Source organism: Saimiri boliviensis, chromosome 2 (genome assembly GCF_048565385.1).
Source record: "Saimiri boliviensis isolate mSaiBol1 chromosome 2, mSaiBol1.pri, whole genome shotgun sequence".
Lineage (NCBI taxonomy): Eukaryota > Metazoa > Chordata > Mammalia > Primates > Cebidae > Saimiri > Saimiri boliviensis.
The window spans coordinates 31,399,653-31,418,318 of record NC_133450.1 but is presented as its reverse complement, the minus strand read 5'-3'; the positions used below and the strand labels follow the sequence as shown (position 1 = coordinate 31,418,318).

The following is an 18,666-nucleotide window of genomic DNA, read 5'->3' as shown; positions in this document are numbered from 1 at the left end:
CAGCACGTGGTAGATAGCAAATACCGTATTTATTGAGGGATTAGATGGGAGCCTTTTCTGATATGTTGTTGACGTCCAAGTTTACACATTTGAGCTGTTTAAAAAGGCAGCATTTACAATTACATTATGGGAGACAATAACACTTCTTTTTTGAACCTCTTGCAGATTGAAGACATCATTACAAAGATGCAAGATGACAAGACAGGGGGTGTACCCATCAGAACAGTCAAGAGCTTTCTCTCCAAAATCCCCAGCGTTGTCACAGGTAACACCCCCTTCCGGGGCTGGTAACAATCAGAACTACCAAAGAGTCATAAGTCTGGATTGTGGCCTGATGGGATGTCTGAATGTTTCTTGAGTCAGTCTTAGTTCTTAGTTCTAAGAAGAAGCTACTTGTTGGCTGTCATTAGGAATGACTTTACCATGACCAGCCCTTCGAATGCATGTAGATTGAGGCCTCTGGAAATAAATAAGCCCCTTAATAAAGTGGCCCATTAGCAACTTTGCCTGTGGGATATACGCAGGCACCGAAATATTAAAGATATTAAGTTTAAACAGGTTTTTAAGAAAGTGTGTGACCGAGCAAGACTGCGTCTCTCAAAAAAAAAAAAAAAAAAAAAAAAACATGCTAAGGGATGGGATGGGGAATGAAAGAAGCCTTATTGAATGCAGAATGCTAATTATAACAGAGACTCACTGAAAGATTTTAACGGTGGTATGATATGATGTACTTCAGGTTATTCATTTTGTTTGCCCAGGTACTTAATAAGATCCTTGAGAACGAAGGACATACTTTACATTTCATTAGCACTAGACACAGCAATGACACAGTGCAGTTTATAGACCAGGTTCTGAATAACTATGTTGACTAATTGTGCAGGAGTAAAAGCATGTGATGAATCTAAGCTAACTGGACCAAAAAATGATCCAATTAAAACTTGTACCTAAAAAAAAAGAAAGTGTTATGTTCAAATTCTACAAAATGCTTTTCTTTTCAGTTTTTTAACTCAGTGTACTTGAAGTCCTGAAAGAGAGGTTTTAAAATATTTTTCATTCCTTGTATTATGTTTTGTGTGTGTTCATCTTTCTTTTAAAATTTTGTATTGTGAAATATATCAAACACATGGGCAGTTCAAGAATATTAAAACACATCACATGTATCTACCATCCTGCCTTATCAAGAACATGTTATCAATATCTTAGAGCCCCCCAGTGTATCTACTGTATTACATCCACTTCCCTAAACACTGTCTGCTCATATACTAATCAATTCATTGTTTTCTTCATAGTTTTACTACCTAGGCATGCATCTTTTGCTATCCAAACAAGTAACCAAGTAAATTAAGATAGCGTTTGAGATAAATCTCTTAATCTGCCTGTATGCTTTTCAAAATTCAGTAACCAGAAGGACTTAGTTTTCACTTTATACCTTTTAGAATGGCTAAAAATAAAAATATTGATAGTAGCGATTGCTGGTGAGGATGTGAAGCAACTGGAACTCTCACATATTGCTAATAGGAATGCAAAATTGTGCAGCTACTTTGGGAAATAGTTTGGCACTTTCTTACAAAGTTAAACGTATTCTTACCATATGAGCCAGCAGTTCCACTCTTGAGTATTTATCCAAGAGAAATGAAAACTTGTGTTTACCCAAAAACTTGTATGTAAGTGTTTATAGCAACTTGTTTTTGAAGTATACTGAGGAATATAGCAATCTTATTCATAATCTCCAAACAACCCAAATGTCCTTCAATGAATGGGGTAAATGGATAAACAAACTGTGGTCTCTCCATACTTAGCAATAAAGCCAGGGAACTGTTGATACCAGCAGCAACTTGGATTAATCTCTAGGTCATTTTTCTGAGTGACAGAAGCCAGTCTCAAAGGTTACATGCTATGTGCTTTCCTATATACCACATTCTATACATCACAAAACTATAGTGATAGAGAATAGATCAGTGATTTCCATAGACTGGCAGTTGCAGGGCAAGTGTGGCTACAAAAAAACAGCAGGAGGGAGTTTTATAAGACGATAGAACATTTCTGTGTACTGATTGTGGTGATGGTAACATGACTGTCTCTACAGGCCAAAATTCATGGAACAGGCTGGGCATGATGGCTCATGCCTGTAATCTTGGCACTTTAGGAGGCTGAGCAGGGTGGATCACCTATCAGGAGATTGAAATCACCCTGGCCAACATGGCAAAACCCCATCTTTACTACAAAATACAAAAATTAGTTGGCTGTGGTGGTGTGTGTCTGTAGTCTCACCTACTCGGGAGGCTGAGGCAGGGGAATCACTTGAAGCTGGGAGAGGTAGAGGTTGCAGTGAGCCAAAATTGTGCCACTACACTCCAGCCTAGGCTTACAGAGCGAGACTCTGTCTCAATAACAGCAACAACAACAAAAATTCATGGAACAGGATGCACACACACTCACACACAGAGTCAGTATTACTGTATATTAACTTAAAAAATAAATAGACCCAGTTCAAGTACTCATAAGTACCCCAACTCATTATTGAGATTGTCACTATTTGAACTAAGGTTCTGTCTTACTCAACTCAGGCTGCTAGAACAAAGCACCTTACACTGGGTGGCTTATAAAGAACAGAAATTTATGTCTCACTGTTCTGGAGGCTGGAAGTTCGAGATGGGGTTGCCATCATGAGTTCTAGTAAGAGCCCATTCCAGGTTGTAGACTGCTGACTTTTGTTGTATCCTCATTTTGTGGAAAGAGCTAGAAAGGTCTCTGGCCTCTCTGTATAAGGTAATAATTCCATTCATGAGGGGTGCTCCTTCATAAACCCCCCAAAGACCTCCTAATGCCATTGGGGATTAGATTTCAACATATAAATTTGGAGGAGACACATTCAGTCCTAAACAGATCCCAAATAGATTTGGGTAATGAAGGATACTTGTATTGTTAGTGTTTTCTAATTTAAAATTTTATGTAAGTGGAATTTTACTATTATACATATATATTATGTATGTAATTTTACTATATTATTTTTCACATGGCTAGATTTTGTTCAATAATGTTTAAGATTTTTGTATCTATTTCGTGGGCCACATTCGTCTGCTGTTTTTCTTACCATAGTTTCTGGTTTTGGTATCAAATTTATGCTAGCCTCATAAATGAGCCATGAAATATCTCCCTTTTGTTGAAATCCTGCCTTTCTTTGAAAACTAATTATCCCTTTAATCCAGGTTTTAGGTATGTAATTTCAATTATTTTTTATTTCTAAAATTTCCTCTGGTTCTTTTTACAATATGCTTGGTCATTCATTTCTTATTTATTCATTTAGATATTTATTGAGTGTTAACTATTCTCAAAGCATTGTTAAGGACTTGAGATTGAGAATTAAATGAAACAGATAAAAAGTTCTACCCTCATGGAATTTATATTCTGGTAGAGGAGGAAATAAGTAAGGAAAACTTGCAGAATTTTAGGTAGTGATAAAGGCCAAGGAGAAAAAATAAAATACGCAAAAAGGATGGGGAGTTTTGAATGTTGCAATTTTGGAATAGGTATTCAAGGAAGAGCTCCTTGAGAAGATGACATTTGAGTAAAGATGGAAAGGAGATAAGGGATTGAATCATATGGATATTGAGGGAAATAGCATTCCAGACAGCCAGAGCTCAGTGCCCAAGTCGGGAGACTTCCTGGAGTATTGAGGATCTGTGAGGAGGAGCCAGGGTAGCTGAAATAGAGTCAAGAAAATAAGAGCAGGGATGAAGCCACATGAGAATGGTGAGCTAGATCACTTAGCCTCTTACCACTGCAGGATTTTGCACATGGCCTGACATGCTCTGACTTACCTTTCAATGAGATTACCCTATTGTATTCAGAATTCCCTGGGGGATTGAGGATTTTTGGTGCCAAATAGGAGGCTATTATTAAAATGGTGACTCAGACTAGGTGTATTGTTTGGCTCTGTGTCCCCACTCAAATCTCATCTTAAATTATAATCTCCATATGTCAAGGGAGGGACCTGGTGGTAGATGGTCAGATCATGGGAGTGGTTCCCCCATGCTGTTCTCATGATAGCAAGTGAGTTCACACAAGATCTGATGGTTTAAAAGTGTGGCATTTCCCCTTACTCTCTCTCTCTCTCCTGCTGTCATATAAGACATGCCTTGTTTCCCCTCTACCTTCTGCCAGGATTGTAAGTTTCCTGAGGCCTCCCAGCCATCTGAAACTGTGAGTCAATAAATCCTCTTTCCTTTATAAATTAGCTAGTCTTAAAGTATTCTTCATAACAGTGTGAAAATGGCCTAATACATTAAGCTGTTAGCACTGGAGATGTGTGAAGTAGTCAGATTCTGATTCAAGTCTGAAGGTAGATGATATGGTTTGGCTGTGTCCTCACCCAAATCTCATCTTGAGTTATATAACAGTCCCCATAATTCCCACATATCAGGGAAGGGATGGTTACCTCTATGCTGTTCTCATGATAGTGAGTGAGTTCAAACAAGATCTGATGGTTTCATAAGGGGCTTTTCCCCATCTTTGCTCTGCATTTCTCCTTGCTGCTTTAATGTGAAGAAGGATATATTTGCTTCCCCTTCTGCCATGGATTTTAAGTTTCCTGAGGCCTCCCCAGCTGTGCTGGACTGTAAGTCAATTAAACCTCTGTCCTTTATAAATCACCCAGTCTTGGATATGTCTTTATTAGCAATATGAGAATGGACTGACACAGTAAATTGGTACCAGAGAGTGGGGCATGCATGTAAAGATACTTGAAAGTGTGGAAGCAGCCAGGTGTGGTGGCTCATGCCTGTAATCTCAGCACTTTGGGAGGCCATGGCAGATGGATCATTTGAGGTCAGGAGTTCAAGTCCAGCCTGGCCAACATAGTGAAACCCCATCTCTACTAAAAATACAAAAATTAGCCAATGGTAGTAGCACACACCTGTAATCTCAGCTACTTTGGAGGCTGAGGCAGGAGAATCACTTGAGCCTGGATGGCAGAAGTTGCCATGAGCTGAGTTTGCACCAATTCACCCCAGTCTGTGAGACCCTTTCTCAAAAAAAAAAAAAAAAATGGAAGCATCTTTGGACTCGGTGACAGGTAGAGGTTGGAACAGTTGGAAGGGCTCAGAAAAAGACAAGAAAATGTGGGAAAGTTTGGAACTTCCCAGAGACTTGGGGGGGCTCAGAAGACAGGAAGATGTGGGAAAGTTTGGAACTTCCTAGAGACTTGTTGAATGGCTTTGACCAAAGTACTGATAATTATATGAACAATGAAGTCCAGGCTGAGGTGGTCTCAGATGGAGATGAGATGAGGAATTTGTTAGGAACTGGATCAAAGGTAACTCTCATTATGCTATAGCAAAGAGTCTGGTAGCATTTTCCTCCTGCCCTAGAGATTTGTGGAACTTTCAACCTGAGAGAGATGATTTGGGGTATCTATCAAAGAATGTCTAAGTGGAAAGTGTTCAAGAGGTGATACTTGACACCTATGGACACAAGAGAGAATAAAAGTTTGGAAAATTTGCACAATGATGAACCAGTAGAAAAGAAAAAACCATTTTCTAAGGAAAAATTCAAGCTGGCTGCAGAAATTTGCATAAGTAAGGAGGAGCCAAATGTTAATTGCCAAGACAGTGGGGAAAATGTCTCTAAGGCACGCCACAGACCTTCAAGGCAGCCCCTCCCATCACAGGCCCAGAGGTCTAAGAGGAAAAAGTGGTTTTCTGAACTGGTTCTAGGGCCCCACTACTGTGTGCAGCCTAGGAACTTAGTTCCCCGTGACCCAGCTGCTTCAGCCATAGCTAAAAGGGACCAAGGTACTGCTCAGGCCATGGCTTCAAAGGGTGCAAGCCTCCAGACTTGGTAGCTTCCACATGGTGTTTGTCATATGGGTGCACAGAAGACAAGAATTGAGATTTCGGAACCTCCACCTAGATTTCAGAGGATGTATACAAACATCTGGATCTCCAGGCAGATGTGTACTGCAGGGGTGGAGCCCTCATGGAAAACCTCTGCTAGGGCAGTGCAGAAGGGAAATGTGGGGTTGGAGCCCCCACACAGAGTCCCCACTGGGGCACTGCCTAGTGGAGTTGTTAGAAGAAGGCCACTGTCCTCCAGACCCAGGAATGGTAGGTCCACCAATAGCTTGCACTGTGCAACTGAAAAAGCTGCAGACACTCAATGCCAGCTATGAAAGCAGCCAGGAGGGGGGCTATAGCCTGCAAAGTTACAGGAGCAGAGCTGCCCAAGATAGTGGAAGCCCACCTCTTACATCAGCACAATCTGGATATGAGACATGAAGTCAAAGGAGATTATTTCAGAACTTTAATTAGTGACCTATTGGATTTCAGACTTGCATGGGGCCTGTAGCCCCTTTGTTTTGGCCAACTTTTTCTATTTGGAACAGGTGTATTTACTCAATGCCTGTACCCACATTGTATGTAGGAAGTAAATAACTTGCTTTTGATTTTACCAGCTCATAAGCAGAAGGGACTTGCCTTGTCTCAGATGAGATTTGGGACTTGGACTTTTGGGTTAATGCTGGAATGAGTTAAAACTTTGGGGGACTGTTGGGAAAGGATGATTGCATTTTGAAATGTGATGACATGAGATTTTGGAGGGGCTAAGGGTGGAATTATATGGTTTGGCTGTGCCCCTACCCAAATCTCATCTTGAATTTTAGTTCCCAGAGTCCCCACATGTCTTGGGAGGGACCCAGTGGGAGGAAATTGAATGATGGGTTGGTTACCTCCATGCTGGTCTCATGATGGTCAGTGATTTCTAATGAGATCTGATAGTTCTATAACGGGCCTTTCCCCCTCCTCACTCTGCCCTTCTCCTAGCTCCTGCCATGTGAAGAAGGATGTGTTTGCTTTCCCTTATACCATGATCATAAGTTTCCTGAGGTCTTTCCAGCCACACTAAACTGTCAGTCAATTAAACCTCTTTCCTTCATCTGCCTATCTTAGGTATGTCCTTATTGGCAGCATGAGAACAGACTAATACAGTAGAACAGACAGTATTAGGGGATTGATCAGATATAGAATGTGGGAGGAAAAAAGGAATTAGCCATGATCCACACTTTTTGGCATAAGCAACTGAAAAAAAAATGGAGTTGCTATTAATTTCAATGGGGAAGACTATGATGTGGCACCAGGGGTGGGGGGAGCAGTTGTTAGCTGAAGGGTAAGAAATCAAAAGATAAATTTTAGATAGATCAATTTTAGTGACCTATTAGACATTCAGTTGAAGATGATAAGTAGGTATTTGAGTATGTGGATATGGATTTTAAGGGAGTGTTTGAGCTGGGTTCATAAGCCATCAGCATGTAAACAGTATTTAGAGCCATGGGAATAATGAAGTCACAAGGGAGTGAGTATAGATAGAACACACAGTCCTAGTCCTAAAACATAGGGTACTCCAATCTACAGATATGAGGGAGAGATGGGGAGAACAGCAGAATAAATTGACAAGTAGCTGGAGACAAGGAGGAAAAATCAAGAGAATGTAATTTCTTAGAAGCCAACTTTTCTAGAAAGTATTTTAAGGAAGAGTGGAGTGACCTACTATAGCTATACTGATAACCTAAGGGCTGAGAATTGATCACTGAACTTAGCAACACTGACCTTGGTAAGGGCACATTCTGTGAAACATTGGGAGCAAAAATCCTAATTGGAGTGTGTTAAAGTCTGAGAACAAGGAGAGTGATTTGAGATGGCATGTTAGTTAATCTTGGAAGGAGTTTCCTTTGTAAAATGAAGTCAGCTTTAGAGGGGTTCATTAGGTCAGAACAGGTAGATTTTTAATTTAATAAAAAAAATAATATGTTTGTATTCTAGAAATGACTCAGTAGAGAGGGGGAGATGATGCAAGAGAATGGAAAAACTTGAAGGAGTCATATCAATGAATAGATAAGAGAGGATTGAATCTAATAGGCATATAGGTGAGTAGTTTCAGGTAGATACACGTGCATTTTATTTATAGCAAGAAGAAAGGAGGCATAATAGATGCACACAGGTACAAATAAGTGGGCAGATGTGATGGGAGGTGATAGGAGCTTATAGAACTTCTCATTGTCTCTGTGTTCCTAGTCATATGGAAAGCAAAAGTGGTAGAGATTTTGCAAGTTTGAGGAGAGATCATAAGTTATAAAATAGTCTACTAGGAAAGGAGAGATTGACTGAACCAGAGAAATGGAACTTTGATTGTGACTGATATGGTTTGGCTCTGTGTCCCCACCAGATCTTATCTCAAATTGTAATCCTCATAATCCCACATGTTGAGGGAGAGACCTGGTGGGAGGCGATTGGATCATGGGGGTAGTTTCCTCCATGCTGTTCTCATGATAGTGAATAAGTTCTCATGAGATCTGATGGTTTCTATAAGTGTTTGACACTTCCTCCTTCACATACTCTCTCTTGCCTGCTGCCATGTAAGACATGCCTGCTTCCCTTTTTGCCATGATTGTAAGTTTCCTGAGGTCTCCCCAGCCATGTGGAACTGTGAGTCAGTCAAACTTCTTTTTAAAATAAATTACCCACTCTCTGGCAGTAATTCTTTATAGCAGTGTGAGAATGTACTTTTGCACAAATGTGACCTTCTTAGGATGATTAATATTTTTGAATTTAAAGACAGGTAATTATTTCCCCATCCACATTTGCCTCTGTGGATTTGGGCATGGCTCAGGTAGAAAGTGAACTTAATTGATGTTATAGCAAGTTTGAGGGTATAATAGGTCAAGATAGAGGCAGAGTAACTAAAATGATTGGCCATTACCTTTAGTTGAGTAAGGATGAAAATGACAATGTGAGATGTGTGAGGAACTATGAAGAGTAGTAATTACAATAAATTGTAAGTCAAGTGACAAAGGAATTTCGGAGCTTTTAGAGGCAAGAGTAAGAGAGCTAAAAGTATAGGAGGTGGTGATTGGATGGTGACATGTTTGAAATTGAGGTTCTGGAAATATTGTGATTATTGGCAAGGACAAAAATCTAAGGTATAACCATAGGAACAAAGGATTGAAGTGGGATATAGGGGAAAATTATTGGAGGAGAGAAAGTTAAGGAACTGAGAGGCTGTGCTACTGGAAGACTGAGCTGTGTGAATATTGAAATCACTACTGGGGGAATGTTAGGCAAGGTGATTGTGAGTTAAAATCTTTATGGAATGAAAAGCAAAGGACCAGGGATCAGCAGATGACTTTCACAATAACAGGTACAAGTAGTTTAATCAGGTGTTCAGGGAGTCAAAGATCAATGTGTTTTAGAGAAGAGGGAGGGGATGAAGATAATCTGAAAGCAACCATTAGAAGCACGACAGTCACTTATCTACCTGTAAGCCCCATGGTACATAAAGTATGGGAGAGAAAATAGCCACCACCTAAGAGGGCTGCAGGGAAACAGGTCCAATGGGGAAGAATGAGAAGATGAAAGGAATATTAACTAATTTTCCATATGATTCACCATGGGTCCAAGAGGGCAAGTGAAAGGGTTTCAGCAGGAGATGGTGAGTTTATTACTTGAGTAATAAATGCCTACTGTTTCTATGTGCCAGGCTTTAGAGTAGTCACAGATGATATAAAGATGAACAAAGAAATGACCCCTGCTCTTAAAAAGCTACTAATCTAGTGAGAGAAACAGACACAGGTCGACCAATGATTATATGAGCTATGTGCTGTAGTAGAAGAATGGACAAAATGCCACTTGAGCCCAGGAGAGAGAATTGAGTTTTTCTTGGATATGTCTAGAATATTTTTCTGAGAAGATACATTAGTTATATCTATTGCTGCATAACAAACTACCACAAACTATAATTGCTTACAACTACAATGATTTTTTGTTTCTTATGATTATGATTCCACAGTTTGGCAATCTGGGCTGTTCTGCTGGTCTCGGCAGTGAGGCCATAGTCATCTGATGGCTCATTTGAGGCTGGAGGGTCTACAGTGGCCTCACTCATTTGTTTGGCCTTGATGCTTACTCTTAACTGGGGCTTCAGCTCTTCTCCATGTCACCTTGTATCCTCCAATAGGTTAGACTGGGCTTCTTCGCAACGTCATGGTCTTAGGGTTCCAAGCAGGAGAGGATGAAAACTGGAAGACCTCTTAAGGCCTAGGCTCCAGAACTCATACTATGTCAAGTCCACTACATCTTGTTCTTCAAGGCAAAGTCTGGATTGAAGAGAATGAAGAAACCAACTCCACCTTCTGGTGTAGGATGTCAGCATCATGTTGACATTGGGATACATGATTCATTGGTGGGCATTACTGTAATAATCTACCATAGATGGTAATTTAGACTTGGACTTAAACATATGTAGAAACCCAGAGAAAGTCATTCCATGTAGAGCAAATAAAATTTTCATAGACCCAAATACATGAAACACATGCCAGGTTTCAGTAAAGATAAGCTTGCTTATATGGTTGGAGTTTAAAACACATTTATGTGTGTATGTGTTTGAGAAGAGGAGCCTGTTGGCAGAACAGCCACAGGAATGAAAAGGATACAACACTTACTCCTAATAACAGATTACAAAGGACCGCTGACTTGCAGACTTTGTGTCAAAGGTAGGGCTACCTTTATCTCAAAGGTAATGCGTCCACCCTGTTCAGATGGGCTGCCATCAGAGGTTTTAAATACGAGAGAAATCACATCCATGAAGTGTATGGAAGATTAGCAGGAAGAAATGAGGACTGTGGAGACTAGTTATGGAATCTAGATGAGGGAACGTATGTGGGAGATAAGGAAGGCCATATTAACGACAGCCACAGCATCAACTGAAACCATGGCTGTACAGCCATGCATCATTAAATCCTTATAAAAACTCTGTGAGATAAGAGGCAGAGGTTGCAGTGAGCTGAGATTGCACCACTCCACTCCAGCCTGGTGAAAGAGTGTGACTCTGTCTCAAAAAAACAAACATCATGAGGTCAGGAGTTCGAGACCAGCCTGGCCAACATGGTGAAACCTTGTCTCTACTAAAAATACAAAAAACTAGCTGGGCATAGTGGCAGATGCCTGTAATCCCAGCTACTCAGGAGGCTGAGGCAGGAGAGTCACTTGGACTCAGGAGACAGAGGTTGCAGTGAGCCAAGATCATGCCACTACACTCCAGCCCAGGCGACAGAGTGAGACTGTCTCAAAACCACCACAATAACAAAAACCATGAGATAGAAACTGTTATTTTCTCCACTGTGTAATGGAGGAAACTGCTAGTTCAAGAGCTTGAGTAAGTTTTCCAAGGTCACACAGCTAGTAAATAGCACTATCTATCCCTGCAGGCCACCCATGTCAAGACAGTAGCAGTAGGGTTCAAGAGATCAAAGGAAAGTATGATTCACAGAACCTGCTGACTTGAAATAGATCACAGGGTAACTCATCCAAAATGGATACACCTTAATATCATGGATTGAATACATTTATTTAACTTTTTTCTTCTGAAACCCCACAAAAATTGTAGTAAAAGATTTTTATGTTAAAAACATAATCTAAAAGTTGGAAGCCACTATTATAGTAATCTACCATGGGAAATAAATATCCTTAAAAATCTTTGAAAAGATGGTCCACTACAAAGGGCCATCAGTGCCTCACTCTCAAGATGTACAAATACATGAAACACTCATGGAGAATAGTCTCCCAACACAGGAGACAACAGCAACAAAACTCAAGAATCTGAAAAACGAATGGATGAGTTGACAAGAGCCCTGAAACAACCTAACCATCGCTTGTCAGTGGAGAAACCTAAAGAAACCACTCATTTATAAGATGGAGTTCTCAATGAGCTCAGAAACTGGTAGCATCAGAAGACTTTTCTATCCAGTTAGAATGCATTTTGCCAACACTCTAACCTGCTTAACTACTGCACAGACCAGTCACTAGCTCAGTGTCTACTGTTTAGCAACACCAGGACCTGCACTAGGCCAGCACGGCTCAGACTGGTGTTGAGGTGGTTCCTAAGACCAGTGAAGCCCCAGAACAGAAGACAAATCTCATGCTTATCTCTAGTTGCTGGTACTAGAGTGGAAAGCTACATAGCGAAAAAATCCAGGTCACCAAGACCCACTGGTACCAAACTTAAAGTGGAAATGCATTAATACATGGCCACCCTGTTACTGTGGCAAGAGAGGCTGTGTCTACATGGGACAGTAATTAGCCCACATGCAGCCTTTACACCAACCAGTTCAGCAGCCTCTGTCAGACTTTCTAGCCAGTTGAGAAATAGCCAGTTTCCCATCAAAAACCAGCAGATACTCCAATATTGGAGCTTCCCTTTCAACAGCAACAACTGGGGAATAACTTTTTCTCTTCTGAATTGGGACCCCAGTTCTTTAATAAAAATTGAAAATAAAGATGAAAGAATAATGGACATTATAAGGCTGGTTAATCAGCAGTGTCTTTATTTTTGCACTGCTGCATAACACACTGTCCATATCTACATGTGATTTTGCTGTATAAACAGCAAATGAGTCCAATGGAAGAAGGCAAGAAGATGGAGACAAATAGCATGATGATGACAGTCTGCTGGTGAAAGCTTCTTTCCAAAGATGATATTGATTAGGAACTCATGAGCATGTCCCAGTGCATCCAAAACTCCATCGCTCTCAGAAATTCTAGGAAGCTACTTGTTAGCACTTTCTCAGTGGCGTGGTAAAAGTCAGAGAATAATGTTGATAAAAAGTAGTATCTTGCTGGAAGGCCCATCTCTATGCTTCTCATTCATTACTACACTGAGTTGCAAATCTCACCAACATGCCAGATCATCCCAAAGGCAATAAGAGAAGCAACGGTTGTGACCTACACCAAATAAACTAACAAACGCATGGCAATATGCAGAGGCGTGCCTTTATAATGGATCAAATGAGTCTGGACGAGAAACTCTAAACAGAAAGTTTTAGAGCATAAAGAGAACATTCTAGAAAAAGAATGTACTTACCAAAAAAAGTCAAAATTAAAATAAAAGAAAAATTGTAGACCTGGGGAATATGAATTTTGGAAAAAGAATTTATGGATAATGAGGATAGAGATAAGGGGAGAGGTATAGTTTTCCAGAATTAAATATAAAATTTTCCAGAATTCACAGGTGACATTGAAGGGAACTATTGTACCAAGTGACACAAAAGGATCAGAGGTCAGGCGTCCAAGACCAGCCTGGCCAACATGGTGAAATCCCGTCTCAACCAAAAATACAAAGATTAGCTGGGGGTGGTGGTGGGTGCCTATCATCCCAGCTACTTGGGAGGCTGAGGCAGGAGAATCACTTGAACCTGGAAGGTGGAGGTTGTAGTGAGCCAAGATCATTCCACTGCACTCTAGCCTGGGAGACAAGAGTGAAACTCCGTCTTAAAAAGGAAAAAAAAAAAAATCAGATCATCTGTGCTGAAAGCAAAGCCTTTTCTCATCTTGTTTCTCTTTTTTGTCTTTCTGGCTTTCAAATGTCTGATCTAACTTCACTGGTTACATCTTTATGATCTAATAAACATTTTAAATAAATTTAAATAAATAAATTGAGTAAAAAATAATAAAGATAACCTTTATTGATCTAACCTGTATTGGGTAAAGGAAGTTCCTATACCCAATATAAGGACTTGAGGAAGTTATGGGTTTGGGAGAGAAGACACAAGATCAGCCTTGATTATGCTAAGTTTGAGGTTTTGAAGGCGTTTTTGGGTAGCACTGCTTAGGAGAAGCTTGGAAGTGAGGAACCAAAGTCCTGGAGAACATTTTATGTAAGAGATATGTATGGATTGGGGAGTCATCAGAGCTTGAGTGACAGGGGACTCCAGGGCCATGACTGGGAACTACAGTTTTCACATCTTCATCTATAAGCCATGTATTAGTCTATCCACTATCAAACCTTGAGATAACATGCTAACCGCCCCCCGCCAGTATCTTCTATGATTTTGAGCTTGAAATTTCCTTGCCAATATGTAAAGTATCTTTCTTGCTCAGATCAGGACAAACGCATAGGTGAATTCACAGTTTGCTGGGATGAAGAGGGAGAAGGGTTGCCCATTGGTTCACCTGTGGGTTAGAAATATTGGGATTGGGAAAGCTGGCCCTGGGAGTAAATGCGCTGAGATAGGGAATGGATATGTTTGGGAGAAGGTCAAACACAAGACATAGCCATTAGAATACAATCCCTCTCTCAGAAAGTGAAAAATTAAGAGCTATAAGGGGTAAAGTTTAACAAATAAATGTTCCCTAAGCAAAATTAGGTAGAGAATTGGAGAGAAAAGGAAATATAGAAGAAAGGAGAGCCCAACATTAGATCAAAGTCCAAGGCTCATTGACTTTTGCAGGGGAAGTCACATGCAAACCATCTTGTCTTCAAGAGGCTTAAGATTTCTGAGCAAGGTGCCCGTAGGAAGGATACTTCAGAGTCACCCTACCAATCCCTTTTCAGGACCACAGACCAGGCTTCTCAGACTCTCTTTGAATAGTAAGTAGGTAACAAAGTTGATCACTGGAACGAAGGTGGTGAAGCTTCAGAGTTTCCAACTTCAGCATGCCAGCTCTATCCCTGCCCCACCTGCCCTGCAGATGATAGACATATCCTGGGCAGAATGCCTACCAGCCCTAGGAAAGCAGCCAGATCGTGCAGCCTTGCCCAGCTGTCATAGATAGTTGTTCCAGCATGATTCTCCATCACCTTAATATCATGAAGAATTTTCCAGGGACTTTAGGGATTGATTTCTCCCAGACCACCCTCAGAAACACGAATTTCTAGCGTTAAAGAGCCGTAAGATACATCTAGTCTCACTTATTCTTTCAGTCAGGAAAATTGAGTCCCAGAGACATGATGTAATGTGCTCAAAAATCACATAGCTTGTTAGGGACAGAAACAAGACTGGAATCTGGATTCCTCACAGCCATTGCAAACTGTTTCCATGACCTCATGTGCAAAATTATAGACTCAGATTGCAACAGTTTCTTAAAGGTGTTTGATGCATTCTCCCTGAACATGAGAATCACTTGCGTAACTTGTTAAAAATAGATTCCCAGGACATCCCCATGGGTCTGGACTCAGGAACCTCTATTTTCAGCAACTTCTCAGATTTATCTCCTACAGCCTGTGTGAATTTGGGAATGAGTAAGACCCCTACAGAGTGCCTTCCAGCCTCCGTTTTAACAGTCTGCAGTGATGGATGTCATCATCTCTCATTCCATCTTTGGACAACTTTGACTTGAGATACTTCTTTTTTCATAATGAATCTACCAGCCTCCCTGTTCCATCACTGCATTAGTTCCAATTCTACCTCTGTCTCACAAAGAGTAGAGGAATGGATTTGATTAAATGTATGCCCACCTAGCTCTTCCTTATGGAATTTTCATGTACAAATAATTTTCAGAAAATATCTGAGGTACATACATGCATTTTTATTTTACTTAACATATTTTTTCATGAATACATTTCTGCCTTTTCATTATGCACAAATTTATTTTTAATAGCTTTATATTAACCTAAACATTTAAAAGTATTTTTCTTATGGTTTCTTGGTAATACAGTTTGGAGTCTAGGGCTCCAAACAGCCTATGTGACCTGAGCTGGTCACTGTGTGACCTTGACCTGGTCACCAACTTCTTTGGACCTCAGTTTTCTCATCTGTTAATTGGTAGGTTTGGATTAATTCATATTTGTGGTCTGTTCTGGCTCTGATCTCCTGTGATTCTTCACAGGATATGTACAAAGTCCTATCTGAAGTTAATGCTTTTCACTTTTTGTCAAGATGTTCTAACTGAATCTACCTCTGAGTTAATCCAGGCCACCAGTTTTGTCTTAAGATGTGTGTCTCAGTCTGTTTTCTGTTGCTGTAACAGAAAGCCACAGGTTGGGCAAAGAGTAGAGAAACTTATTTTTTACAGTTCTAGGGTCTGGGAAGTCCAAGAGCATGGTGCCAACATCTAACGAGGGATATCCTATGGTGGAAGGTGGAAAGCAGAAGGTGGAAGCATATGTGTGAACTGAGGATGAGGGCGTGAACTCAGCCTTTTATCAGGAACCTACTCCTTGGATAACTAACCCACTCCCAGGATAACTGCATTAATTCATTCATGAGGGTGGAACCCTCATGATCTAATTACTCATTAATGATCCCATCTCTTAATACTGTTACAGTGGTAATTAAATTTCAAGATGAGTTTTGGAGGAAACATCCAGACCATTGCACTGTGGTACTTCCAGATTAGAAAATCAAAGAATAAGAACCAGCCTCTGTTTTAATAACCTGCAGTGATGGATGGCATCATCTCTTATCCCATCTTTGGACAACTTTGACCTTTAGAAACTTCTTTTTTTTATAATGAACTTCCCTGCCTGCCTGCCTCTTGCTTCAGTTCATTCATCCCAATTCTATCTTTTTCTTACAAATAGAGAAATGGATTACCCAAGTTAGTAATTCCCTGATAATTGCCCAAAGTTAAGCAGCATTCTTAGTCTTTGTTACTCTTCTGCTTCTGTATCATTGGAAGGAAGAACGTTAAAAGTGTCTCAAAATAGAGATAATTTGTTGGCTGCATGTTGTGGGCTGGGGAGTGGCCCCCCAAAATATCAGCTCCTAGTTCTTTGCATCTGTAAAAATTATGTTAATAAAGGGTCTTTGCAGGTGTGGTTACATTAAGGATCTTGATATGGGTGGATTATTCTAGATTGGGGTATCTAATCTTTTGGTTTCCCTGGGTCACATTGGAAGAATTGTCTTAGGCCACACATAAAATGCACTAACACTAACGATAGCTGATGAGCTAGAAAAAAAAAAATCACCACCACGCTTCCCGCCCCCCACCACACACACAAAATCTCATAATATTTTAAGAAAGTTTACAGATTTGTGTTAGGCTGCATTCAAAGGCATCCTGAGCTACATGTGGCCCATGGGTCACAGGTTGGACAAGCTGATCCTGGATCATCTGGGTAGGCCCTAAATGCAATGACATGTATCCTTATAAATGAGAGTCTAATGAAAATTTGGTATAGACAGAACAGGAGAAGGCCATATGGCCTCAGAGGCAGAGATTAGAGTGATGTGGCCAGAATCCAAGAATGCCAGCAGCCACCAGAAGCTTCCCTAGTGCCTCCAGAGGAAGTATGGCCCTGTCAACACCTTGACTGTGGCCCAGTGAAACCAGTTGTGGACTTCTGGCCTCCAGAACTGTGATGTAATAAATTTCTCTTGTTTTAAGCCACAGAGTTTGTGGCAATTTGTTACAGGAGCCGTAGAAAACTAATACAGTGCCAAAATTACACTAAACACATTATACTGTAAAGGAAATGACACAGTGGTTTTTTTAGAAAAATTGAGATTTATTTACTGAAAAAAGAAATAAGCAAAAGTTTGCAGTTTTATTTCAAAGTTTTAATGAAAAAAATATACATTATAAAATTAATTTTGAAAGCAAATTATACTAACATGAACTTATGTAGTATAATTATTTAATAATCATTCAGCTTAAATTGTTTAATAATGTTATAAATCTTATTTGTCCAGGTCTAATATAGTTTAAAATAGCTTTCAGATATCATAACTAATCATATTATTTCCACATTTGTAATGGAATTAAATCAATTATAAAATAAAATTTATTCTTAATTAGCATGCCAGAATTTATTCATATATAAAATAATCTCTTCAGATATTCACTTTGAGAAGTGGTATATTCATTTCAATAAGCTTCCATTGCTTTGATTTTTTTTCAGATTTTTTTCTTCCAGTAAGAGCTTTTAGAACTTCTAGAACTTGTTTAAATATCCTCAACAGAAGCAAAGCCATGAATTCATAACCCTATGTATATTTATGTAATCAACATAGATTTTGGAGAGTCTGCTTTGGAGAATAGTAGACTAGCCTATTCAGACCAATTGTCTGAATGAGAAGAATTACAAAATCTGGTAAAATGTTCATTTTATGTCACTGGAGAGTTTTAAAGAGAATAAGGAACTACTGGGACAAGATTCGTGCTAACATAAACATCCATAGATATGATGGTGGCTTTGGGTGCTGTTTTTGCCCTGAGGACATTTGGCAATCCAAGAGAACACTTGTCAGATGATGCCTTTATTAAGAACTGTGGATGTTATCCCCTTTGCCGTGAGGGTTGTGGATTTGCTAGTTTAAGGAAATCACATGCAAAGGTGACAACTTATTTACCTGACTCTGGTGTTGACTATTAGGTTTTACCATGGTCAGCAGCTATGGGCTGTGTCGGGTTTGGGTCAGGGAGATGAGGGACAAGGAGGCTGTATCTTCACCACATGGGGAGGGGAAGTTTCAACTAGGCCAAAGGTGATGAAGTACATCTGGGTTAACTTGTATTAGGTCTAAAAATGGATGCCAAGGCAGCAACTATATTAAACACACTTGTGATGGGCAGTGATTACTGTTTACCTCTAAGGGGCAGGGAGTATATTGTGATTGGGACGGTACCCACAAGAGACTACCAGAATGTTGAAAAAAAATTTTTTAACATAATCATGGTAACATGATTAAAAAATAATAATGTAAACGGTTCCCACAGTATTTCTTCTTAGCACTTTTCTGTTTGTATAACATTTCACAATAAAATAGCTTTCCTTTTTCTTTTTCCTTTTGTTTTACAAAAGATAATTTGAAGTCAGTTTGGTGATTAAAGTTGGTAATTAAACAGGGGAATGCCAATTTTGATTTAAATAAGGTGTGACTCTGGGTAATTGAAGTCA

The 18,666-nt window shown here is 39.9% G+C and overlaps 1 protein-coding gene across 8 annotated transcripts in view; it reads left to right on the top strand.

The window, feature by feature from the left end:
• RGS6 (regulator of G protein signaling 6) overlaps positions 1-18,666 on the top strand; it is a 634,950-nt gene that overhangs the window by 423,649 nt on the left and 192,635 nt on the right. For all 8 annotated transcript variants that reach the window (XM_039469182.2, XM_074393036.1, XM_074393035.1 and 5 more), the window contains exon 3: positions 166-265. In XM_039469182.2, the coding sequence (XP_039325116.2) occupies positions 166-265 (100 nt within the window). The remainder of the gene's footprint in view (positions 1-165; positions 266-18,666) is intronic.